This window comes from Chelmon rostratus, chromosome 19 (genome assembly GCF_017976325.1).
Source record: "Chelmon rostratus isolate fCheRos1 chromosome 19, fCheRos1.pri, whole genome shotgun sequence".
Taxonomy (NCBI): Eukaryota; Metazoa; Chordata; class Actinopteri; order Chaetodontiformes; family Chaetodontidae; genus Chelmon; species Chelmon rostratus.
Genome location: NC_055676.1, coordinates 8,539,224 through 8,566,370, shown reverse-complemented (window position 1 = coordinate 8,566,370; position 27,147 = coordinate 8,539,224). Strand labels below are relative to the sequence as shown.

The window sequence follows — 27,147 nt, the reverse complement described above, 5'->3', positions numbered from 1 at the left end:
CCTGTACCGGTTCTGTGTGGCAATATTCAGCTAGGCTTGATACGTGTATCCTGCTCTGCTTTGTTTTTACTAAATGGCCAAAAGACCACATATTTTAAAGAGCCGAGAGACACTCTCACTCCTCTTGTTACTGGAGAGCACACACACACACACACACACACAGACACCAAGACCAGACGCCCTTAAAGATTTAATGAAGGTTTAGGTTTCTCTATGCAAGGCTCATTAGGCAAACAGTAACTACCCTGGGATGACCTTGCAGCTGCAGTATCTTTTTGTTTTGTTCTCAGTGGAAATGCAGCAGGTATGGTGTCAGCCCACCTGCAGCAGCGGCTGACAGCAGCCACCTGTGTGTGCAGAGCTGGAAACCGCACGGAGAAACACATCGTAGCCTCATTAAATAATACAGTAGAGCTCATTTTTCACATCCAGAATGATTCCATTACACGGTTGTCAGTTCCCGCATGTGGGTTGTGGCTCACGCCCTTTTAGCCTTGTGCTGGTGTACGGGTGAGTGGGACACTTCTGCTGCATCCTTGTCCACCTGCTCAGAGAATATGGACACAGGTGGTCCAAATGTTGAGAAAGTGGCAGCACAATATTTCAGATGTTCCCATAGAGCTAATTCCGTCTACAGAAAATCTTGATTTTAGTGAGTATAAACACCACACGTACCAATATAAAGCCTTATGATTAAGTGGACATTAATGTTTTTGATGGCATATTTTTAAAGGAAATGTATATAGGCTATATACAGTATGTGTATGTCTATATGTATAGTATATACACATGTAGCAATATGTACAGGTACATGTATGTATTAAGTATGCTTCACAAGTTCTTGTCCAAAGGCGGCTGAATAGCTACAGACAGCCCCTCCCCCAACACCTTTCCAACGACTCATTAAGGGGGCGGAGTCTGACCATTTCTGTCAACTTCTGAAACTGACAATGCGACATTCACACCCGCTTCTCACTGTGACCAGTCAGTGTGCCTAGGTGAGAGAGAAGCCAGAGTTTTAAATTTGCAGATGTTATATATCCCAATTAATTCTTTGTAATATGGTATGGAGGTCTCGCTCTGTTTATCTTTTTCACCTGCATTAACTTTCTTCCTTTCATCACTTGGCAGCAAAAAGAGGGGGATTATGGATGGTTTACATCCATAGGTGGAGCTTCAATGGGGTAAACAAACAGTAAAGTCTATGAAGAAGGTGAAGCACGTATGAAATACAACACGCTGGAAACACAAACTACAAATACCATACTATCACCTTTTAATGAGCTGATGTGCAGACACATCACTGCATCATTGGAAAGCAGGTCCCTATTTTCACATTCAGCAGGTACGGAGCAGCATTAGCATTCATCAAGTCCTGTTTCTGGACAAAAGATGGATGTTATATTCAACATTCATGCTGCTTTTAGTTTTTTGCTTCTTTGGCTCAAAGGGCACTGATGAGAGCTGTGAGAGTGAACCAAAACAGTGAAAACAACCAGTTAAAGAAGATGAAACCCTCTGTATTTTAGCTATTGATGTGTCTATTTGTTTTTTTAACTAACCTACTATTTAAAATGCCCAATTCCCTGGATGCAGTCTTGTCTTTCTGGATGCTGGATGATTTCTGCTGCAGTTTAGTAAAAAAAATTAACCAACCAGCAGGAATGAACTATATTCTATTAAAATCAGGACACATTTGTGGTTTTGACGAAACGTTCCAAACACCTGCAGGTCTAAAAAAGCATCAGCTGCTTCTAAATCAATATTTCATGCATGATCACCATGAAAGATGCATGAGCAATTAAAAGTTAATGGATCAGGTCTAGCAAATGCAGTAATATTACTGCACATCTGTGACATGTCAACAAAGTGTGGGTGTGTGGCTGTACTACAAATGCTACTTTAAATTTCAGAACAGTGAACATGAACAGCTCTAGATGTTAATATAAGAATGTAAGGCATGTTTATTCAGGCATACTTTCATGTTTGGGTTTTTGTTCTTATGTTATGTATGTTAAACAGGATTGTATATGTCTGTTATGCCACCTAGTGGCTATCAGCTAAAAAAAAAAAAGACTGAGCAAAAAAATGACACAAAGCAACCCACAACTACTGTGCCACAACTTTGTATTACCAAACAAGCTGTTCAACAGAGATTTAGAGGCCATATTCAGTTTTGTGAGAATGTATTTCATATATTTTTTTTATATTTCTTTGTGGCTTCTCACAGATAAAATGCACCAGATGTGGTAAAAGGTTCCAAAGCTGCATGATCTGAAGATTAGAAATGGCATCAAATCAACATCAATATGATTTTCAGTTTGTGAAATCATGTTCAAAAATAGCGTTCAGACTGTGTGGTTGTATGTTGCCATTTGTAAACCTGTGGGAAAAAATCTCACCATGAGAAATTCAAGTCTATGAAAGTGTACGACAGATTAGCTGTACAAAACTGCTTTCATTTCAGTTTCCTGTTCTTAGCTGACAGGAGTGGCACGCGGTGTGGTCTTCTGCTGCTGTAGCCCATTTGCCTCAAGGTTTGACGTGTTGTGCTTTCAGAGATGCTCTTCTGCATACCTCGGTTGTAACGAGCGGTTGTTTGAGTCACTGTTGCCTTTCTATCAGCTCTAACCAGTCTGGCCATTCTCCTCTGACCTCTGGCATCAACAAGGCATTTTCGCCCACAGAACTGCCGCTCACGAGATATTTTCTAGTTTTTCGGACCATTCTCTGTAAATCCTAGAGATGGTTGTGTGTGAAAATCCCAGTAGATCAGCAGTTGCTGAAATACTCATTCCAGCCGGTCTGACGCCAACAACTATGCCACGTTCAAAGTCACTTAAATCACCTTTCTTTCCCATTCTGTGCTCGGTTTGAACTGCAGCAGATCGCCTTAACCATGTCCACATGCCTAAATGCATTGAGTTGCTGCCATGTGATTGGCTGATTAGAAATTTGTGTTAATGAGCAGTTGGACTGGTGTACCTAATAAAGTGGCCGGTGAGTGTATATGCACTCATGCTTATTATGCACAGAGGTGGAAAGCTTTGTTTTTGGCAAACGTGGCTCTAACACTTGTGGTGAAGTACAGAGACTTAACATGCAGTTAACCTGCATTAAAATAGGCAACAACCTGCATGCTAACGCATCAATTTATCACTTACCCTTTCTGCAGAGGGAGCACCTTTGTTTTCAACACACAAACCTGCCTTGTGACTTTGTATTGATCGTAAATGAAGTGGTTTTACTTTGAGCATGTGAAAATAAGATTAGCAACCAAACTGCTACAGCAGAAAATAATGGGGATCAATGGAAGATCACGACAATACTAGTTTAAAAGTAGTGTAAGAGGAAGATTAGGTCACAATATAAGCTTAAAAAACAGGTATAGAAGTTAATGTTGCTGTATAGTGTGTGTTCTTCTGCAGACACACGTGATTACTTGGAGAGCTGTTTCTTCTAAAAATGGGGGGAGGGGCGGGGGTCGAGTGGCTGACGAGCACAAGTCTTCATGACACCATGTGCTGCTCATGCTGATGAATGAGCACACGCAGCACGCGAGCGTGTATCAAAACATACCGTCCTCGTGGTGAGGCAGTGCAGCGGGTGCCATAACGTGACCTGAGGCCACACTCGCTGCAGCATATCTCACCCCCCCCCCCCCCAGAGACACCAGTCACATGGAAACACAGAGCTGTGGCTGCTGACTCAACTGACAGACAGCAGCCTTTGACTATCAGAACATCTGAATCATCATCACGAACTGTAGCTGTATCACACCTTCACCAAAGCGCTGGGACATATGCTTATAAAATGTATTCTAATATTTTTTTTATTTTATTTAACACTGTTAAGAGATGTGTCTCTTTCTCACCAAATGACAAAACTGATCATTTTTCGTCCTCTTTGTATGCTGCTTCTTACACAGGCTGATATCAAATTTGTACACTTGCACAGCTTTGTGACTGATCACATGGTGCAAATCTTTAAAAAGAACAGAAGCGTTTGGTGAAATGATCTGAGTGAATGAAACTGTTCACTTTAAGTAAGCAGGTTTTCTCCTCTTTCAACAGATTCAATGAAGCCACAACTTAGAAATGCCAGAAAATGCCAGATGAGCAATGAAAGCTTCACATTTCCTGAAGGTTGGCTCCTCTGAGACACTTATCACCTCCTTCACATTGACAGTGGACGCTGTAAAATAACTACATGAAGTAGTTTCTTACAGAATGGGTTCAAAGTTGAGGAATAAAGGCAGACATCAAGCTTTCACCTTCATTTGAAGTGGACCACGGTGGCATATTAAAATGAAGGGCTGTGAATTCTGCATTTCATATTTGTGAATATAATTTATTTACATCATACAACTTATTCTGTATTATTGGAGGATTACGCGCACTGCAGTATATAAATAAGATGTTTGTACAAACTTGCATAACTAAAGGGTAAAAAAAACAAAAACAGATTAAGCAGCCAGACCAAAATATGAAGTTATTAATAACCTACGACCACAGGTCTCACTAAGTCACCGCGGCAAACAACCACTTAGCCTCAAACACCAGCCGTCCACATCCACTCTCACAAACACACACAAACACACACACACTTGTGTTTGATACACAGTATGCAACAGCCCAACACTCCCTACGCTGTGAATTTGTCAGCTCACATTAAAAATTGAGGAAAACATTCAATAGTGAAGTAAAAGATGAAAATATTAGTGGAGCTAAACCCTTCCAAAAGGCAAAATTAATACAAGTTTAGGCTACTTGTCATACAACAACACACAGCATACACACCACTTTTCTAGAAAACAAAACAAAAAAAGGAAACAAACAGATGTGACTTCAGTGGATGGTTTTCAAGACCGAAATAGCAGGAAGTCCATGTGCCTGCCACCCAGAACCTGGGCACAGAGCGGGTCACAGCATTCAGCCCGAGATCAACAGGACAGAAAAAAAGTAAACTGTCAAACTACGTTGTGTGTCTAGTGCCGCACACACAGCAGGAGGGAGGGAATATGAGCCAGCAAGAAGGGGCCAGCAACAAAGTCTCTTCTTCAAAGTCTCTTTGCAGTATGTCTGAGTGGCTGTGTGTCAGTGGGGAGCCAGAGTGGACGAGGTTCCAGCGGCACAGAGAAGCATTTCAGGTTGATAAAAACTTACCAGGATGCAAAGTCTGACAAGTATGGAGGGTTAAACTCTGACCAAAAAAGAAAAAAAAGAGAGAGAGAAAAAAAAAGACAACATCCATTTTGCTACTCAAGCCAGCAGAGAGCAAGCACGGCTGAGATGACGCCATCAGCCAACAGCAGTAACAGTCTGAGAGTCCAAACGGGGCCGAGTGTCCGGGCACTTTCCAGGCATGGTTCAAGCCATCTCAGGGGATCACAAAACAGCCCAGGCAGCCATCAACAGCGTTATATAAAAGGGCAGTAACTTTTTCTTCAGCGAACTCCCTCAGTCATTGATATGGACCCACCCCCATCCTCACACACACCCTTCATTCAATACACCCCTCCAAAAACTCACAAACAAGAATGAAAGCTGAAAATATAAGTGAACTTTCATGCACTGAGGAGAAAATCCTGAATGTGTGACAAACAAAGAGGGGGAAAAAAACAGGTCTTTCAAGAAGAAGGTTGGGCTCAAGTCCGTTTTTTTAAAGCCGATTGCTCCCAGTATTCAAAGTCAAACTGAGTGTCCTCTTCATATTCTCTGGATCTTGTCAGCAACGACCACGGGGTTCTCTTTGCGAATCTTGTCAGCAGCTTCAGCTTTGTAGTCGTACGGACAGTTATGCTTATCGGAGTAACGGTGGAGTCCACAAAACAGATTCCCACAGCGGCAGTCAAAACCTGAAATACCACAGCAGAGGACAGAGCGCGTCAAATCAATAACAAATGCTCACAACGGCCTAACACCCGAACTGTACGCATCCAGGCACAGTGCAGAGACATAATGTTCACCTTAAAAACTCATCACTGAGGATGATATGATTAGTGAACTGCTGGTCAGGGACATTTATAGGAAAAAAACACTGTATACAGGATGTAATAGTACTGTAACATAGCCTGTATCTTTTAAAATGACTGACAAGTACTTTTACTTTTGTGCAATATTACATATTTCCTTTTGCATTTTGTGCAATATTACATAGCATTTACTTGTTCTTTATTGTTATTTTTAATCGGAAGGCAGCTTACATTGTTTTTTTTTTCCACAGCTACTGGGGCAATACTCACTTTTTACATATATTTCTTAAATATATTTTTCTACGTATCTTATTTTTCTTTTATATAGTTTTTTGCTTGTATAATATGTACATTTATATAGTCTACTTTTTATTTTGTTTTTTTTTGTTTTTTTTTCTTGAGTGTTCTCTACCTCTGCTGCTTTTTTTTTCTTCCCACTGCTTTCAATGCTGCTGTAAAGCCCAAATTTCCCCGACTGGGGATAAATAAAGTTCTCTTATCTTAAAACTGTTTTTAATGCTCCACAAAATAGGAACTTCAGCTTCTGGGTAATCTTTACGACTGAAATCAATAACTTCTGAACCAATGTTTACACTCATCTTTCTGTCCTTCTCCTTTGTGGCTCTTTGCTTCCTCAAGAAAAAAGGCTTTTTTTTTTTTAACATTTGCTGCAGTAGACTGTGATGGATGGCGGGGGGTTTCCATCAGCCATTGCAGAAGTTGATTCATTACTCGCATTCTACTGTGGACTGTTTGACAAAATAACAGAAATGTGCGATGACTCTGGTTTGACCAGATTGTACTGGCAGCCACAGAAACTGTTCCAGTTTGAACACATTCCACTTGTAAATAACTTAATTGCTGTATTTAAAGAAAAATAAATAAATAGATACAGTTTCATCTGGGTCATTACTTACCTGTAAGGCCAACCTTTTTGCGGCACATAAAGCAGCGATTCTTCTTGGGTTTTGGGGGCTCTGGGGCTTTGTACTCGTCACTGCCAGCAGTGGAGGGATGGGAGGCTGAGGACGTTGGCTGACATAACACTGGAAACACACGAGAAAAGGTATAACTCAGTAAAGCAGCTCTCTGAACAACAGAGGACACACCATTATTTAACATAAGGAGCGGGACTAAAAACATCCTCATGCATGTGAATGGAGGAGAAAATGTCAGATTTAGGTACGTGCAATTTTATATTACTATGTTAAAATATATACTGTGATACATACGTGTCCTATGAATGGAATCAAATCAAGGTTCTTTATCACACTGGTGGACCTACCCTGTAAATCCAGTACTGCCATAAAGGAGTCCTGCTTACTGATTTACAACTTGGTCAAATGTAGATCAGAGATCTTAAACCAATTTAGTAGAAACCAAATTTGAATCATATCACTCAACTGTCATGAAGAAGTATGACAGTGAGCTTGTAACTGTGTTGGTGTAACTCAGTATACATCCTCTGTGATAAATAGAAGGTCCGTAATTGGTACCCACCTGGCTCTGTGAGCTCTACTTTGCTCCCTGACGCTCCTTTCTCCTCACAGGAGAGACTCATCTCATTCATTTGTTGTGTTACAGATATGGCCGCTGAAACTCCACTGCAACAAATAAATTGGGCAAAATTATAAAACAATAAAAAGCTAAACATTTCAGAAGAGTAAGTGAATGGCATAAACATATATTCCATATATCTAACTGTCTTAATTTGATGAACAGACACATATATCACTTCATATATGATACTAATAAGGATGTAGTGTTTCAGGTTTAATGGTGCCTCAAGCAGAGTTGTGTTTACAGGAAGAGTGCACATGTGTGTCCCACTGATGTGGTATTCATGACTTTACCCTGAATTATGACATTTGCTAAAGCTTTTTAAAATGTCAGTGTTCACGGAAGTTACAAGGAACAAACCCTAGCAGATCCCCTCACCTGAGGGCCTCGGTGGCAGCGGCCTCGGCAGAAGCAGCGGCCTCAGCGGCCACCTCTGCAGCAGCAACTGCAGCGGCTGCAGCATTATTCAGAGTGGCCTCTAACCTCTGGATGGCAGAAGCATCAGCTGTGGGGCTACTGCTGCTGCTGCCTGAGGGAGGAAAATTTCACCACAGTCAGACACAGAGGGTGGGAGCTTTGTCCTATGTGCACATGGGAACAATAGAAAACTGTGACAGACACAGCAGGTCTTACCCACAGCACTCAAAGAACTGACTCCTCCATTGTTCTGTCTTGACAGGTGCTCCTTGTGGCACACAGAGCACATGCCGTTAGTCCTAGGGTTACCATAGAAACCACAGCCAGTGGGACAGAGCATAGGAACTGGGCTCTGATTGGTCTCCTGGGCCATAGCGATGTCTGCCACCTGGTGACCTGACCTGGAGAAACAAAGAAAAGACACACGCCGGCATGGTGAGTGCTTATGTGGGTACAACCAACATACAAGGGAAAAAAATCTGACCTGCTAAATTAGAAATAGACAAAGGATAAAAACAGCTTCAGAATTAATTAGTGTTGGTGAGTGGAGTCACTCTGTGACAAATCAAGGTTGCTTGGGGGAAAAAAAAAAATTCAGTTTTTCAAAAACTCTTCAGAAGGCTCAGTGCCATACCATTATTGCTGAAGGGATCAGTCAATTAATATCAACCAAATTATAACCTGGGAACAATTTTCATAACCAATAATTGTCATTCTCGAGCAAGAATGCCAAACAATCACTGAATCCAGTTGGAAGTTTTAGTTGGTGTTCAGATAAAAACAGCCCTGCATCAAAACTGCATTAATCATGGTTTGAGATTAGACACCATCTGGAACGTGGGTTACTGTGATGTTCTGATTCAAACAAATTCAGCTGTGTTACATCCAACAGTCACATCAGAAGTATCAATGCCCAGGTGCTGAGACATTGACATTGGAAATATTGATTTTCCGCAGATTAAAGTAAACAAACCAATGAATATCTGTACTTCACAGTAGAAAACAGTGTAATTTCACCCTGGTTGCAGTCTCTCTGCCTCCTGAAATCACACTCACCTCTGGCTCAACTGCACTTAAAGTACTTGTACCACACCAGGTAGCAACTGTTTTTTGGTGAAAGCTCAATATCATTGTCAGCCATTAACACTTGCTCATATCTGACTTTGGCTTGTTTAGGAGCTGAGGTACTTAATGCAGTTACCACAACATTATATTCTACTTTGCACAAGGTCATCAAGCTGCATTGTAAAAGGGTAGACAATCACTTACACCACTGTTCACACTAGTCAAAATAAAAAAAACAAAACAACTAATGGTTTCCATGTAGCCTGTACCACTAAAGGTCCAATATAGTGTCTGAATGATGAGAAAATCATGTGATTTAAACCATCACATGTAGGGTTGGGCATCTACCTATCTATGTTGGTTCAGAGATGGATATAGCTTTGCATTGCGTGAGAACAGCAATCTAGCATTCTCGTGCGAGATACGGTTTAAACTCCTGGAAAAGCTAGTCAGTGGACCTTTTTCTGTCAAATAAGGTTTTCTGTCATACTGATTTTGTCACACATAGACCTGTAGGGGAAATCATGGAGGTCTAAAAACCAGAATGATTAACCTATGTTGACATAACACTTCAAGTTGGAACTCAAAAAGCATAGTTCACCATCTTCTCTGCCAAAGTCATAAAACATGGGGGAACCAAAAACATTGCCAAGTAAAGGTTCTGGTGAGTTGCATCCGAGGTTCCTCCTCTTCCTAAAACTGTCATCACTAAACCACAAGGTGCAAGCTGCACCTTCACGTGTGTGTGCCTGCACACTGCAGCACTCCATGCAGCTCCAGGCTCACATGGACCTGTGTATGGCGGCTTCTCTCTGTCACAGGAGTGCAATGTGACACTGTGATCTCAAAAGGCAAACACGCACACACTCACGGGTTACCTCAATACAGTAAGGCTGTGACCACATCTATTTATAGACATCCTCGAGAGTCATGCAGCCAGAGCTGGTGTCATGCCAGTATTTGTATCTTCCTTAGAATAGCTCTCCCTATCAAGGATACCTTCAGCTTTCTAACAAGATGGAGAAAACACATTATGACTACAGATGGCTGCCAAATCCTACAGAGTTTGGACCGTTTCACAACAGCACCTGTAGATCACATGAAGAGTCGAGCACGTTAATCACCGAGACAAAAGCCAAAATCGCCCACAGACCCCAAGATGAAGGAAAAGCATGCTAATGTCGAGCTCGCAAACCGGCTGTCATCCCGAGGCTCCATAACCCCGTCTCTAGTGAGATGTGCTCATTGGAGGTAGTTCAAGCAATCAATACCGTTTATCTCGGCTGCAGCCCTGGGTTGCTTCCTGACAAACACCGGGCCACAGCAGTGTCACTACAAATCCACTGAGTCATGCTAGCTAGCTAATGGCTGCTGCTAACATCTTACTGTGAAAAACTATGCCACAGGACGCCGGGCAGCATGAACACAAAACTCTGACTTGTTAAAGGCTCGAGTTAAGAGACACGCAAACAAAGCGCATCCCTGTACTGTATTTAGTCCAACTGCTAGTAAGCTAACGATAGTTAGCCACAAGAGCCGTGTGAGGAGATTCTCGTGATCTCGCTAATGTTAGCATGCTTGAGGTTAGCTAAAACAGAAAACTGCTAGCATTATTGTCGCCTTTGCTTTGTCTGTGCTTTGTTTGTTCTCACCACAGATGAACTCAGTATCTTCACATTAACTTGTAACAAAGTGCCTTTGCGAGTATTTCTATACGAAATAGGTGCGTGAAATAAAACTGTTAAGCAGTCACGTCAAATTATAGTAAAACCTTGATATAGCCAACAAGATACCTCACTTGACCAAGTCTAGAGATGCTGGTGGTGCTGCTAGCAGATTAACGTTAGCCGAGTTTAATTATGTTACACTGTTACACATTTTTAGTCAGTGAACAGGTCGGTGTTGATTACAGGAGACATAGCAAAGTAAAAGTTAGATTTAGTAGATAACGTCAGCTGTTAGTTACATCATGCGAACGTTGTATTTAGCATTAATTTAAAGGCTCGCAGTTCGGGAAGGAAAGTTTTAATCGACACGTGCTAACCAAACGGAATATTTCTTTAATCTTTCATAGCGAAGTCACACTAAACCGATTTTTAACATACAGCGGGGTCGAAGCTAATCACTTTCAACTAGGAATGTGACTTTAAGATTGTTATGATGTTAGTATGTCACTATTCACTTCAGAAACTTCCCTAACAACCACTTACGCTAGCTGGCTATGGTTTAACGTTGGTGAACTTACCTTCTGTGAGTGAGAAACGTTTTTTTTCTTGAAACTTTTTGGATTGACGGAATTACTGGGTCTATCTTGTAGCTAACTAACTAGGGCCGTCTAGATAGGTCGTCGTTGGTGCCTTTCTTTCAAGTCTTCTCACGCAGATCGGCTCCACTCCGCCCGGGAGTACCTTCGGCTAACTTCGTTGACGTTCTCTGTCGCTGATTTGTGGTGGCATCTGTTTTGCTTCACGCGATGCGTTTGTGTCCTCTCTTTTTCCGGTGGACGTCACGGAAATTGAAACACTCTGATTGGAAGGCAGGGAGTTTTGGAGTCTTGCCACAAAATATTTTAGGCTATTGCAGAACATTAAACCTGCTTCTTCCACCAAGTAGACAGACCGTCGCTTCAACCCTGTTTTAGCTTAGTAAAAAAATCAATGTTTATGTAATCAGGAAGGATCAACGCAGACGTGCTGTCTGTAGATCCAAGAAAACAAGTTTGAGAGGATATGTTGCCTTCAAATGCGCCTCGTAAGTTGCACCGTCCTCAGGGATTTCTACATGTTCCCAATTCAGCTTTGATTGCGAGTTCAGTCTATTTGACCCTGTTCTTTGTCCTGTTAACTGTACCTTAACATGTACAACTCAAACTCAGTCTCAGACTATTGAATCATCATACCTGTGTCGATTACTGAACAGGCACAGGTCCAAGGGTCCTAGTCCTATTTTTTAATCTGATCATTTAATATTGAGTGGCATATCTGATTTTTGTTTATTTGTTTATTTTGGATTATTCCCCATTTCTTCAATGTTTATTTTTCTAGGTACAAGTAGGCTGTAAACAATAGCATGGACCAACAATATGCTAGTTTGCAATGTCCATTCCCCTTTATACAAAACACACAAAATACACAAACAAATAAACACAAAACAGAAACAATGACACAAGTATTTTGTTAACAGGCTTGGGTTAACACAGCTCAACATAATTCACATAAGACACACAACTTGCCAATTTGGTAAAAAGAAATAAAGAAAGAGAAAGAAAGGAAAAATAGACTTAAAGAGTAAACTTGGTCTGTATATGAATACATATCCTTTCCTTATTTTCTCATTTTATTGCTCACAAACACCTTATAAGATGGAAAATAAAAAAGCACTGAGAACAAAGGTGTAATGTTTGTGTGTTTGTTCTTGTGTTTGGGGTGGAGGAAGGGCTAAATAAAGAAAAACAAGCCTTGGTCCGACTGATATCTACTGATTACAAACAGCCAATGCGAACGCATTAAACTCAAGATTTTTTTTTACATTAACCCACCAGAGCTCTTTATTTTATTTAAAGCAATTCAACAAACATATACTTAATTTGTTCGTTCATTGAAAGATAAAATGGAACTGATTAAAAAAAAATATGTACGTGTTAGAAAGTGGGATAAATACAAAGCAAGACGAACAGGAAAAGGAAATGAACCAAAAAAATCGACCACTAGTTGTCAGGGGAACGCATTTGAAACAGATGTGCTCGACCAATCAGCTGCTCGGAGAATTCAGAGCACAGCGAATCAGCTTGTAGCGAGCGAGGATTTAAACCAGGAGGCTTGAACCTAAAAACTGCACCGCATCATTCTCCATTACGATTCACCGTGTTTTTATCACAGTAACGCACATCCCAAAATGGCTCTTCGAATGACCAGAGTAAGCATTTTAAGCTTTTGTGTTTCTTGGTTGTTACTTATGACTGAAAAGGCGTCGAGACCAAACGCGTCTTTATTGTATTTCTATTGTTTTAAATACCGAAAGTGTTATATGCCTTCGTGTGTCGCTGTGTGTTCTGCTCGCTTGCAACCGTACTATAATAGGAATCCTATTTAATTAATAGACTCAGACCCTTTGTAGGCTAACAGCATGCTATGTAACTTCTATGTAACTTCAATTTCCCTACAGAATCGCTTGGCTTCTACCAGGACCGACCTCGGTGGGAAGGCCTGCTCGGTGACCGGGCCTTCACTGAAGCCTCGAGCGGCCCTCGGCGAAATCGGAAACATCGCAGCTAACAAAGAAGCACAGAAAAAGGTAAACTGACTACATGTGAACCGCAAGTTCGCCTTTAAATCTCCGATGGAAAATGAAAAGTGAATATTATCCGAAGGTCCGTTCGTAGTGCCACAATGTAAACGCACTGTAGCATGCCTTCAATTCTGTATTCGCTTTGTGGGCTGACTGATGCAATGACTTAAACATGTATTTAAAAAAAAAACATTTTTTTTAAGTGCATCACAAGTAAAAACGATTAGCGTCTGTGCTCAGCGAAGGCCTGACGCAAATGTAGTAGAGATAATGGTTGTTGGGTAATCTGCAAATGCACCGATGCAGTGCCAGTGAGATGCCTGTTAATACACGTGCTTTTAAGTAGGGTGCATCCAATCATTTTCTCAATTGTGCTCTCTCTGTTCAAAGAGGCTAACCTAATGTCTTTAAATTTTTTTTTTGTCTGTCAGCTGATTTGAGTCAGCAATTCTTCATATATAAGGTTCACTTTTTTTCGCATTAAAGCTGATTCCCTGGTGACTGTATTTCACATTTCAGCTCTGACTTGATGAATTTTTTTTTTTAGACTGTCAAGACAGAGGCTGTCAAGAAGACCAAAGTCACCACAAAAGTTGAAAAAGCAGCGGTTGTTGAACAACCAAAAAATGTCGTTCCTGTTAACCCAAAGCCTGAGGTGCAGGTGAGTTGTATGCCAGTGGCTGTCTGGCCATTAAGACGCAAATGGCTGCGGGGTGTGGCGCTCCTGTTTGCTTCAGCTCACGTTGAATTTGTACTATTGCAGGTTCCACCTGAACCAGCATCCCCTACTCCAATGGAGACTTCGGGCTGTGAGCCTGCTGACCTCTGTCAAGCGTTTTCAGATGTCATTCTTAACACCGCCGTCAGGGACGTGGATGCAGAGGACTACGACAACCCCATGCTCTGCAGTGAATATGTGAAAGACATCTACAAATACCTCCGACATCTTGAGGCAAGCAAAGCTATATTCTCCTTCTCAACTACATATGTCTGATACCCTGACTCTTTGATTTTTAACTCAGTTTTCTGTCACTCCAGGTTGAGCAAAACGTCAGGCCAGCCTTTCTGCAGGGCCAGGAGGTGACCGGTAACATGCGGGCCATTCTCATAGACTGGCTTGTGCAAGTGAGCCTTAAGTTCCGTCTGCTACAGGAGACGATGTACATGACTGTGGCAATCATTGACCGTTTTCTTCAGGTTGGTGACTATCAGCTGTTAGACCATTAGTAATATCTATGCATGAAAGTCAGCAGTATATAGCTTAAAAACACCAGCAAGCTACATGCCACAGTTTCTAAAATCTTGTGAATTCCCCTCCATCAGGACCACCCAGTCCCCAAGAAGCAGCTGCAACTGGTTGGTGTGACTGCCATGTTTCTTGCTTCCAAATACGAGGAGATGTATCCCCCTGAGATCTCAGACTTTGCCTACGTGACGGACAGGGCCTACACCACCGCCCAGATCAGAGACATGGAGATGACAATCCTCCGTGTGCTCAAGTTCAAACTGGGCCGTCCTCTTCCCCTGCAGTTCCTTAGAAGGGCCTCAAAAATTTGCGAGGTTTGTAGAAATGCCTCAATCCTGCCCAAACTGGATTCGGTGTCCACTTTGAGGGCTTATTTGTCCTGTCGACTAACGTCAAGTTGTGATTTCTCTTCCCTCAGGTAACTGCTGAGCTACACACTCTGGCAAAATACCTCCTGGAGCTCACCATGGTTGACTATGAGATGGTTCACTTCCCACCTTCCATGGTGGCCAGTGCCGCTTTAGCCCTTGCCCTCAAAGTCTTAAATGCTGGTGAATGGGTGAGTTGATTTCTCATGAATTTCTTAATGGGTCTACATGATTTCCTTTTTAAAAATTATGTTAAGACACACAAATTTGCTGACTTGAGTTTTGACAAATGTTCTGTAATGTCTCCTCAGGATGTGACACTGCAGCACTACATGGACTACACAGCAGAGAGTTTAATTCCTGTGATGGCACACATTGCCAAGAATGTTATGAAAGTGAACGATGGGCTGACCAAACACATGGTAAGTGTAGTAAAACTTGCACCAGCAATTTCCCTGAACTTGCAGACACCTGGTGTGTGTGATTAATGTGTGGGCTTAAATAGCTCTCTCAACCACAATGTACATAATTGAAGAGCCTTCATTGTAAAATGTCAGTGCAGCTTAATTTCTAACACAATCTTCTGCTTGCAGGCTGTAAAAGGCAAATACTCGACTTCAAAGCAGATGAGGATTGCCACCATCTCACAGCTCAAGTCTTCTGTGGTGAAGGATCTTGCAAAGCAGCTCACCCAGTGAGATGATCAAATGTGTTGGCACCATGTGCTGATTTGTAAAATTGTAACTTAAATTTTTAACATTGCTCAAGGGTCAGCAAACTAAGGACCAAGTCAGTGGTTTGCATGTTTAACCAACTGAAACTCGGGTTACTTTTAACTGACCATTTTCCGAAGAATGCAACAGTTTTTAATGTGTAAAATGACTTGTACAGCAATACTTATTTACATATGCTTTTTTGTTAAATGTGCTTTTTATCTATTAAATGGTTCTGACCAGCAATTTCCCCTTGTCACTAATTGTGATTGCCACTAGAGGCTGCTCTAAGCTTGCAGTTGCTTGCCTCAGTGCTTTCAGTTCATTGTACAGTGTATCATGCTCCCCTTTGGAAGACAATTAATGCCACCTACTCACAAATGGGTTTCCTACTATAACTGCACATTAGGTTTTTGAAAGGTGGACACACTTACCTATCTAGACTGAATTTCACAGCTTTTTTTTTTAATATTTGAACATCTGTTTAGAAGTGTGGAGAATGTAGGGGAGGGCTACAACTGCTTTTCATTGTGCATTGCATGACAAACACCCTGAATAAAACCTACATGTTTTAACAATCTCTCTAAAAGCAGAATAATTTAACATCAAATGCTGAAACTGAGAAATTTGATTTTTTTTTTTAAATGCTATCATTTAGAATTTGATGGCAGCAACACGTTTTGGATAAAGTTGGGTCAGATTCATGTTTAGCTTTCTGCTGCATCAACAGTTCAGCTCTCCTTTGTTGTACTTAATGCACCAAATGTTTTCAATAACAAGTCTGGACTGCAGGTCAGTTTAGCAGCTGGACTCTTTTACTACAGAGATGTGCTGTTGGAATATGAACAGAATATGGTTTCTCATTCTCTTGTTTCCACTTTGCCTTATGTTGAAACATTCTTAATTTATGCTCTTTGCCAGCACAGAGTGGTGGAGCACTCCCCATCTTAACTTGACAAAGACTCAGCTTCTCTGGAGGCTCTTTTTACACCCCATCATGTCACTAACATGTTGCAGGTAACCTTATTAACAGATGTTTTTCTGTAACTCAACTTTTTGAAACATGTTGCAGGCATCAAATTGTAAATGAGGATGTTATTTTTACAAACCATGAAATTCCTCAGCTTCAGCATTGGATATGTTGTCTCTGTGCTATTGTCAGTTAAATATGGAGTTTCATTGTTTTACAAATGATCACCTTCTGTTTCTATTTACATTTTACACACAGCCCCATCTTTTTGTTTTTAAAACAACAATCGTCCTCTTCACATGGACACTGAGAAATGTGTTTATATACAACTTTTATTTTGAGGGAATGGTAATGCCCAAAGAATTGTTATTAACACGAGGAAATGTTGGTCAATGACTTACTTGACAAAAATGTTTAGCAAAGTAAAACGTACCCTGACAACAAATTTCTATTGTTTCGTCTGCCACGAGAAGCAATCTTGCAACACACCGCTGCTTTTTGTGGCTCCAGCATTGTTCCACTTGTTGACAGCTCTCTTTAGGCCCTGGCAGCACTTGGTTGAGGTCAGGGACAGATCATGGTCTGTTTCCATTCACAAAAAGTCAGCAGTGACTCGTGATGTACGTTTTTTATCGGCATTTAACCGAAACCACAATCTTTTCCTAATCTTAACAAAGTGTTGTAATGTACAGAAACAAGTCTGCATGCAAACCTTTGATTCTGGTGTCGCACACTTTGTATGCCCACCATCCACCCCGACCACCTCAAAACAATCTCAAATATACACAACTTGTGTGTAAATGCAGGCTGAAACTGGACCCCTCATTCACTTTCGGGGAGAAAATAGATGAAGATGTTGCACTAAAGCCTAGTCTAACTGCCACTATGATGAGTGTCTATCAAACATGTTCTCACCTTCATCTGGAACACTGAATGGTAGAAATATAGACCCATCCTTTATGGACCCTGTTATGTTCTGTGTACTCTGATCCTCAAAGGAGCTTTGTGTAGTTTGGTGGCAGCAGTGGTGGAAGAACTATTGAGATCTTCTTCTTCAAAGCAGCAATATGACACTGCAGAAACGGCCAGACTCCTGTGTCAATACTGCTAAATGTTGCACACAGGATGACATGAAACAGCCGGACCTGCTGACTCATTCAGTAGCAACCATCACAGTGAGGTCATATAAGAACATGACACTTTCAAAGGTTTCATTTATGATTCATGAAGATTTGAAGAATGATTTAAAACTTAAACCCCTAAATGCTCATTTTATAGATACCACAGTAGCATTAAAGCACAAATTCTTCAGTTGGAGCCCATCTACCATTGCAAAGCTAAAATACATTTAAATATCTGCAAAAAACAAACATAGAAATATTATCACTGTATGTGTATGACTTGCTGTTAAGATAAGACAAGATGAAAGTGTGAAGACTCAGTTGAAAACAGGTGTTCAGGGTTTTTTCCAGGGCTCTCTGCTGTATACCCACACAGATGCAATGCTGTGACATCATTGGATTTCGTTGCCTTGGTGACACTTACTTTAATGACACTTTTTTCCAAGATAAACAAAATTTTAAAAAAAATGTCTCAATTGAAAACAGTATACGAGGAAATGAATGTGAATTCATGGAGGTAATAAAGTTGTTTCAACCGTTCGACCTTCTTTTTGCAATCATATAGGCCTGTGAACAAAGTGATGTAGGTCTGTGCAAGGCTGGATTCACCATCCAAGAAGATTCTTCCCTCGCTGTCACAGAGGACAAAGCCTGTGATGTGGATGAAGAGCTATGGCCAGACCCAGCTAGACCAAGAGATGATGCTCAGGGTCTCTTTATTTTTTCAGAATCTGTTCTGTTCTCATTTTCACTGCAACATGCAGCCTTTGGAAATGCATGGATGTACTGACTGATTTTACAATGTGAAGAGAAATAAACATCTTCATGAGTGTGCAGAACTGGACTTGTGTGTTGTGTTTAGTGAATATATTCATGTACTTCACTCTGACAATCAAAAAACTCAAACCCAGACTCTATGATTAGAAAAGTAGAAATGTTCAAAGTGTTTTAGATTGAGCACAGCAGTGTGTAACTGGTTCAGACAGAATCATATTATATGAACCGTGTGTGTGCCAAATGACAAAATTGTTTTTTTTTATAAATTATTGTATAGTTTTCAATGAAGAGTTTCAGTTTGCAAAAGATCTGAGTTGTTCTGCTACTTGTGTGTGTGGTTGTGTGAATTGTGTGTAGTGTTTTGCCAAAACGAGTCCTGTTTTTTCAAAATCATGCTTCAGCAATCGTAAAAAAACTGTAAAGACCTGTGGGGCAGTGTTGCAGGCTTATAGGCCTTTTTCACAGAAGACATTTTTGTCTTGTCACAGCAGGAAAAGCACAAGTGTTACTAATTACATGAACAATGACTCTATTCAAGTATCTCAGTAAGTCGTTACTGACCCAGCATAAAAGAAAAAAACCAGGGCCCTAAAACTGAAGCAGCTAAATGGAATTCAGGCATTAATTTTAGTATTTACATCTGTGCTTTTTCCTACTGTGATGTCAAAATATCCATGAAAATGGCCGAGTAGGAAAGCTTTCCGTTGACACTGAACTTTTTAGGATTTGAGTCAAAAATGCCTTGACTTTTAGTTTACTTGGCAAAAAAAACATTCTGGCTGTTTTGTCTTTTTGCAATATAATTTCCAGAAAATATACTGCATCAGGGAATGTGTGTAATCCATGGCCAGCCCCTTCAATCGAGTGCTGTTACAGGCGTCAACTTTAAAATGCTTCTACGGCATGTAGCTACAGATGCAAAAGCTCCTCACAGCTACAATTAGATCACATCCACCCACAAGTATTTAAAGCTAATGGACGGAGCAGAGTGGGAGCTGTTATCGCTTTAACCCATTCACAGCTGAGACCCTGGGGGACTCAGGCCCCCCTGTCCATCCTCTCGCCCCCAAGAGGAAGCCGGGAGAGCTTTGTACAAGACCACCTGCCATCTGCACAACGTGAGTCACTCTGTACATCATCCGGATCATAAGGCCAAGCTCCTAAAGGCCTGCTGGATAACAGCTTGAATGCATCTGTTGCTGTATCGGCCGAGACCAGAAATCATCTGCCTCTGAAAGGGGAAAAACATTATTTGGCACTCTGGGAGTTTCGGTTTATTGGAGTTCATGCGCAGGGTTCATACAGTGAAATATGAGGAGCAAGTTCCACATCAAAAAATTGCTTTTGCTGTCTTGTGAGGTAGAAGCACAGCCAAACCAAGCTTGATAGCTCACTTATATAATGCAATATTGTTCAACACAGCACTGATCTAGCCTGACATCTTACCTGACATAATGACATATAGGCAGGAATACTGACACCCTAACAGCACATCCCTTTCATCCACCCAGCTCTGAGCCTTCTGTTGTTTTCCACGGAGACACATGATAATTAGTCTCAGTTATCCTGCGAAGACGGGCTTTTAAACCCACAGATCACTCTGAGAATTCATACTTTGAGGCTGAGGTCATGACTGGGCAGCCATATCGGTTTACAAGACAGATTCCTCCTGTGCGGGGCTCCAAACCATACACTTGCAGCTGCCTGGAACACTGTTTGGCCTCTCTGACAAAGACTCAGCTGGGTGACATTTACTATGATGGAAAACTGAACATAGTGGCCGTGCAGTTTAAGACAACTCAGCTCAATTCAACTCAGTTAATCCAAATTACAAAAAAATATATATTTCATCACTCAACCCTTGTGGTATCCAGCCATATAATCAGTTTTGGTTTTATGTGTGGGGGTAAAGAACGGCCTCTGAGATGTCTGCCTCTACCCCAGGACAATACTTTGTGGTGCTCTAAACATGAACAGATTACACAAAGAACATTTCACAGAAACGTGTCTTCCACTGCCAGCACATTGATGCACCACCAATTAATCAATGTGAATTAATGTCATTTTCCCTGCACTTCACACTTCACATGTCTGCCTGCAGGAGACACTTTTTTTCTGGGATTGGAACGACACACAAAGTAAGCTTCTGCTGCACTTCCACTGCACGGTATGACTCGGCTCGACCCGACTGGAACCGTTCTGTTTTGTTTTTTTCGCCGGCAGAAGTTGTGGTTCGTATCCGGAGCCTGGTGCTTTTTTGGTGTCGCCTGTTCGAGGCTCCGAGCCAGCTGTTTTCTGTTCCTGTTTGTGTCACGTTGAAGATGATTTCCCAGAATAATCCACAGACCCACTGTACACAATTTCATGGGTGTTAGAGAGTAATTTTTTTATTAGGTTTTCTGAGCTTTGAAATGCATCTTTCAGTCTTCTACAGTGATTGGAAGTGGCTCAGGTGTCCTCGCCTGACCTGTGTGAAACTGCAGTCACATGATAACAGGTTGCTGCATATGGGAGGAGGTGGTAATTCCAGTTCCAGATCTTTCTTCTGTCCTCAACTGACTCCTGGTCGGAGACTCTATCCGTTCTCAGTTAATGTGGTGACCAGTTTTGGCCTCCTTCCAATGTTCAGTCAGTTTGTTCAACTTTCATAGAGACGATTCCTTTGGTGGAAAGCAGCTCCACTGAAAACTGCTCATAATGAGGGTTGTGGAACTGGAGTATTGTTTCTGTGATCTTTAACAAGTTCCATTCACCTTCATTGTATTGACTCACATTATCATATCTCAAAACCTATATTTGCAAATAAAACCAAAACTCTCTGCATGGCTTGATCCCACTACAACTTAATGATAAAGGATGCTGGGTGAACTGACAACTTGAACGACAACAGTGTACAATCACACAGATCTCAGACTTGATGGCCTTGCAAAATCTCTTGCAACATTTAACACGCATTCTGTGACCACAAGTTGAGCACATTTATGCATTCGTGCACATTTCACCGTCCTTACAGCACAAATGCTTCCGTCCTTTTCCATGTTTATTCAAGCTCTCCCCATTAAATGGATTTGCAAGTCAGCGCTGAGGTCCAGAAAGAATGCAAAGCTTGGCTTCATACCTCTCAGTATTTCAGTAATACACATCGCACCCACAGGCGGGTCGTCCAAGACCAGAGTCAAAAGTTTGGATCTCCTTCCCAGTCTAAACATCATCCAAGATGGCCAGGGATTTAACAAGTGCACCCTTCAAAAGGAGTCAATGCCCATTCTCACCTCCCGTCCACCAAGTCTGCGTGTCTCAATTCAATATGACAAAGTCAAACAAACAGCCGGCCCGTGGCAGCGCTGTTAGGGTTTCTGTGGGGTGCTAATAGGCTGGCAGCTGGCGAGCAGAATGAGCCCTCTGGGCTCAAGAGTGGAGTGAAGCACAAATAAACACAGGGGCATTCATTTTCACAATTTATAGATTCTCAAATAAAAATCATGTGCTTCCTGAACTTTACTGACCTTGGACACTTAATGTCACATGAAGGAAAGAAAGGCCCCCATTGTGGCCCGAACAGGCGAGTGCTTGAGCCAGGTGCGAACAGGATTTTCTCCAGACCACCTCAGCCTCTCCTTGTACGGTTTGTATGGCGAGCAGGACGTCATCCCCCCCCTCATGATCAAGGTTGCTCTGTTTTGTTTGCTTTATCGTCACAGACAGGAGAGCGGTGTGTTTCCGTTCCGAAGACGCTGCATTGTGAGAGGGAGGGAGAGCAGAAAGCTTTTACAGGTTCGTGCTGACGTAAAAGACGGAGTGAACGAAGATCAGCATCATATTGTAAATTGTAAAAGAAAATAAAGCATCTCAAAACTGCCTACATAGAGCATTGATTCTGTTGGTACTGTGTCTTGTCCTCTGTGTCCTTTGTAAATCATTTGACAAATAATTATCATTCCAGGTGGTGTATGAGGAGGAGCTTTCTATCATCACATGAGCTTCATCAGCACATTTAAGCCAAGAAAGTGCTCAGAATAACAATAAAAATGTAAAGTGCTACAATTTCAGGACAACCTGGCAAACTCAACGGCCTGAGGGAGATCATGTGATATGAACGACCGCTCTAGAACAGCTGTGAAGTGGACAAAACAATGACAGCGAGACCCGAGTTCATTGTGACTTTCAACACAAAGGAAAAGGTCCTATGACAACCGTTTATTTACTGTACATACCATAAACAACAGCCTGGCTAACACAGAAGCGCAGTCGAGTTCCACCAAAAAGAAAGCCACTGTAGAAATCCAAAATTTTATTACATGTATGCTTTGGCAAGAGATGTTGTTTTGGGGAGACAAAAAGAAGTTATTATCTTGTTTCAGCTCCCAGAGGTTATTTCTGGCCCCTGACCAGCTCCACTGGATCACTTCAGAGTACCGTGTGGTTGTTCACTTCCCCAGCTGAGATTTTTCCACTGGCCCCCACTACAGAAATTCTGGGGATTAATAGGTTCAGTCCAACGATTTTAATGTGCCAGTAGGCTTTCTCACAAGAGGAATCCAGCCAATGACATGCTTTTAAAGGCAGGGGTAGATTGTTGCTGGTCGGTATTTAAGTAGGAAAAACCACAATGCTGGACTTAAAAAAAAAAACTTGTTAAGGAGTATTTCTATACCAAATAATGCATTAGTATAACTTACTTTTGATGTGATGAGGGCATTTGTGGAGGGTGGTTCCAGACCGATTCGAGGAACAATTCTGAACAAACTGGCAGACTTGCCTAATAAAGCTCTCAGTGGACTCATTTCAGAATAAAACATGGCTTCATCTTTTCTTTAAATTAAATTATTACAGACTTCCTTACCAGCCGTCACGACCCGTTCATCTTGATGTTCACATTACATTGAACACACTGAAGCACCAATAGTTGCCCGCATTTTAATCTAATACCACTGCGCAACTTAATAAGCAGTAACAGGCTATTCAGTTAATGCTGTCACTATCAGAGGTTATGTCACAGTGCTTTACTTAGAGGAACCGGGCCAGTGTTTGTGTTTTGATTTACGACATCAGTATAATGAGAACAGGGCTGTTTAATGCTGTGATTGGAGGTTTGTTAATACATTATTTCTTTCTCTGATGATGAGTGCTATAGGCCGGTTTATAAGCCAAGTAATACAATACTGTAGTTTTTACAGAGGCCTTATTATGTTTTGGGTTTTTTTCCTTTTCCTTTAGTGTGTTATGGAGCTTTTCTGTGCATGTAAAACATCTGCAAAGTTACAAAGTCCACGCTTAAGCAAATGATTCTCTCCTGCTCCTCCTGAAGAGCCTTGTCAATAGTCCACCCTTTTCTTTCGTCACTTGTTTAAATCACTATGTAACACGGCACCACCCCCGGCTCGGTGGCCGTCCTCCACCTGGTGACTGTGCCACCCACCTCTCTGTCTGCTGTTGAAGGTAACGTTATGACTAAAGCATCTTTTTTCTTTCTTGTTGGCTGCAAGAGCCAGCACAAGTCTTCATCTCCTCTCATCATCCGAGGATAGATGCAGTGGATTAGCTTAATTTTTGACAGAAATGTGATGGAAATGTCCCCACAAGGACTGAAAAACTCCTGTGTTTTTGGTGACCACTTTGCTTTGAGGACCGGTCCAAAGAGCTAAGCAACGGCGCTGCTCTGTTGTTGGCTACAAGAACCACCACAGAAGCCAGAACATTGCTTTAATCTTTGATGGAAATGTGAAGGGAATGTCCCCACAGCGAGCGGAAACGAGATGGCTCCTGTTATCTACAGTATGTTGTAATCTGACCTGCTTGGTGATTCAGGCTGCCCGGCAAACGTCACTCTGAGCTGTGATAAATCCTCAGTGTGCTGGGAGGAGGGGAGGGGATGCACTTCTGCTGCTGCTGACACATTGTAAATCAACCTCTGGGGTCACTTGGCCATCTCCTCCTGTTGTCTGCATGGGACACAGAGACTGACAGAGACCGTCCGCCACTGGACCTAGACACCTCCACTGCTTCTTATGCGAAACTGAATGGCCTGACTCCATGGATGCACTTAGAAATAAGTGCAAGCTAAAAATCATTATTTACCTTTTATACCTTTTCACCATTTTAGGCTTTCTGAGAGCCAGATTATGCAGAAATATATTGTCCGTCACCAAACCTCTTAAAAGAACTGCTGTTGCTTGCTGTTAGCAAGGCCCCCCCAAACATTTTTTAGGCCCTCCTCAGGATTATAAACCCCACCTCTAAAACCCCACCCAAATATAAACAACACCAACTAATTACAATTCATGGCACCATGACAAATCTGTTATTTATGTTACAATATATACATCATCTTTAAATTATCTCCAATTTGTACATTTCATGTATTATCTTTCCATTTTAGTCCCAAAGCATAAATTAATCAGATAAATCTCTTAACAAGGCGAAGAGTACATAGGCATTGCAGTACTTTTAGCTGCTAGCTTCAGCATGCGAGCATGGTCACATGACAATGCCAACATGCTGCCAATATTTTGCAGGTTTGCCACGTTTACCAACTTAACATGTTGCCACATGCGTGCTAACACTTGCTAATTAGCACTGAGCACAAAGCACAGCTGAGGCTGATGTGAACGTCACCAGTTTTGTAGATGGTCATAAACCAGTATTTGGTTGGATGGTGCTGAAAAGCTAAGGGGTCACCAACGTTAGTACAATTCACCCTGAGGGAAACAACATGAAACATAAGCCTGCTTGTCAACTTGATGGTGATTCCAGAGGAAAAGGATCACTAAAGTCAGGCAGATTCAGCCTCTGAGAACTGTAAATTTTATTATATTAAGGTTTCATGGCAATCCCTCCAGCAGTTGTAAAAATATTTAATCAAAGTGGTGGACTGACCATCCGACTGACCAACATTGCCATCCCTGCTGTATTGAAGGTATATCCAGATAAAAAAAATTAAAACCACCTAATCCAGACAAAGATGGTAGCTGAAAAAGAGCTACAAAATGAGGACCAAAGCTAAAATGTTTAACTGCAATATCTCTTATATCTGTATATTTATATGTGTTGCTACTTTCCATTATTTCATACTTTCATAAACAATAATTTGTTCAGATTTTTCTTGTGTTTTACAAAATGAGCTTTTAAATCATTTCTATCATGCAGAGGATGAAGTCTTTTTATCTGTCAGAAAACTGAAGGCTTTGATTTTGTTGTTATTGAATGAGGCTAAATTGAAATACGTGATTTAAAAAAAAAAGGATTTCCAGAGAAGATGCCCCAAGCAGCTGTTGAAACACAACAAAAACAGACAACAACATATGCACAAATTAAAATAATGACAAACAAACTACTGCAGCATAACTGATGCAAAAGCAAAAGTCATCAAACCTATCCGTACTAATACCATTCATATTAATGGTGTTATTATAAGGAAAGCTAGCCTTCTTCTCAGGATATTTGATGTATGTATATCACACACTTGTCTGGCTGCATCAGTGCAAACACTCTCATTTTTGTGTTGCTTATTTCTAACAACGTTGACAACACTGTGCTCTCTCAGTACAGTGCTGAGTAAGCACTTTGGTAAATTAAACTGGAGTCATTTTTTTCCGTCAGCTTTCACCTCATGAAGGTGAGCTCCTCCTCTGAATGAATATTTTGAGGACTCGAGAAGTCCGGGATAATCACGCCATTTGTCACGTCACTCTCCTCTCTAAAGCGACACTGAATTTGCATGATTACGGGGCTCTTTCCTCGTTCAAATTGGTCACCTCAGTATGTGGATTTTCTTTGCCTTGCCGTGGGGAAATTAGGTTTCTGACTGTTACAGGTGGCTCCTCGCTCGACAATGTCAAGACATTAATGTGTGGATGAAGCCGCTCCAATTATTCAGACAGGCAACATCTGCTCATAATTTCACTCAGAATTAGGGATAAACCAATTTTCTTTGAAGTGTAATTATGTGAGGTTGCTTTCCTGTCCTTCTCATGTGTGTTTTCTGGTAGTTTGGTCCATCATCGCACACACACAGCAACCTCTGGGGAGTCAACAGCGAACAGAAGCACAGTTATTGATTATATTAGTCAATAAAGGCTAGTTTCCTCCCTGACTATTATACTAATGCACTTAGGGTGAATGTCCCAGCTAGCCTTGCAGGCCAGGTTATAAAGTGCACCAGAGCTCCTAAATTATTCACAAGGCCCCTTCACCAGCTCCGGGCCTCCATTAGAGACAGCAGGGGAAGAGGGGAGAGGGGGGTGACGATGATGTCACCCAGCCCCATGGAGCCAGACAAGGGCACCTGGGACTGAGTGATGGAGTCAGCTGTGGAGGATCACAGCTCTGCTGGAAGAGTCTGTCTGAGGACACCAGTGCTTCACCTCTGCAGGTCACTTCACCAGCAGGCTCTGTTGGTCATACTGTGTGTGTGTGTGTGTGTGTGTGTGTGTGTGAATATCAGCTTATGTAACCATGGTGCATAATGCCTGATGACTGCTAAGAGAGAATGGAAGTGCAGTGGTTGAAAACTGGCAAAGAGAGAGACATATTTGACTAAAGAGAGGCTCCAGTTCAACCAGCACAACGACAGCTTCAGGGCTCCTTGTCATAGATTCAAGTCTCTGAACTCTACTGGAGGGATGAACTCCATTCTTCCAAAAAATACTC

At 41.6% G+C, this 27,147-nt stretch overlaps 2 protein-coding genes across 2 annotated transcripts; one reads left to right on the top strand and one right to left on the bottom strand.

Annotated features, from left to right (window-relative positions):
* Nucleotides 1-4,314: 4,314 nt before the first annotated feature.
* On the bottom strand, nucleotides 4,315-11,459 carry zfand5b (zinc finger, AN1-type domain 5b). Its single transcript, XM_041960116.1, has 6 exons — nucleotides 11,262-11,459; nucleotides 8,168-8,352; nucleotides 7,913-8,063; nucleotides 7,475-7,578; nucleotides 6,892-7,020; nucleotides 4,315-5,857 (listed from the first exon to the last, which is right to left on the bottom strand). The coding sequence occupies exons 2-6, from the start codon at nucleotides 8,322-8,324 to the stop codon at nucleotides 5,709-5,711; spliced, it is 690 nt and encodes a 229-aa protein (XP_041816050.1). The 5' UTR covers nucleotides 8,325-8,352; nucleotides 11,262-11,459; the 3' UTR covers nucleotides 4,315-5,708.
* Nucleotides 11,460-12,823: 1,364 nt separating this feature from the next.
* Nucleotides 12,824-16,191, top strand: ccnb1 (cyclin B1). Its single transcript, XM_041959924.1, has 9 exons — nucleotides 12,824-12,931; nucleotides 13,181-13,309; nucleotides 13,851-13,964; nucleotides 14,067-14,255; nucleotides 14,342-14,500; nucleotides 14,627-14,863; nucleotides 14,968-15,108; nucleotides 15,229-15,339; nucleotides 15,511-16,191. Exons 1-9 carry the CDS (start codon nucleotides 12,911-12,913, stop codon nucleotides 15,613-15,615), a joined length of 1,206 nt encoding a protein of 401 aa, XP_041815858.1. The 5' UTR covers nucleotides 12,824-12,910; the 3' UTR covers nucleotides 15,616-16,191.
* Nucleotides 16,192-27,147: the final 10,956 nt, after the last annotated feature.

What these genes read in the sequence shown, in the direction of transcription:
- zfand5b (XM_041960116.1), bottom strand. Translation starts at nt 8,324, where the DNA reads ATGGCCCAGGAGACCAATCAGAGCCCAGTTCCTATGCTCTGTCCCACT. An exon ending in GCTGCCACCGAGGCCCTCAG is followed by an intron (nt 7,579 to 7,912) that starts GTGAGGGGATCT and finishes TATTTGTTGCAG; the next exon opens with TGGAGTTTCAGCGGCCATAT. An exon ending in AGTAGAGCTCACAGAGCCAG is followed by an intron (nt 7,021 to 7,474) that starts GTGGGTACCAAT and finishes GTGTGTTTCCAG; the next exon opens with TGTTATGTCAGCCAACGTCC.
- ccnb1 (XM_041959924.1), top strand. Translation starts at nt 12,911, where the DNA reads ATGGCTCTTCGAATGACCAGA. An exon ending in ACCCAAAGCCTGAGGTGCAG is followed by an intron (nt 13,965 to 14,066) that starts GTGAGTTGTATG and finishes GTACTATTGCAG; the next exon opens with GTTCCACCTGAACCAGCATC. An exon ending in AATACCTCCGACATCTTGAG is followed by an intron (nt 14,256 to 14,341) that starts GCAAGCAAAGCT and finishes CTGTCACTCCAG; the next exon opens with GTTGAGCAAAACGTCAGGCC.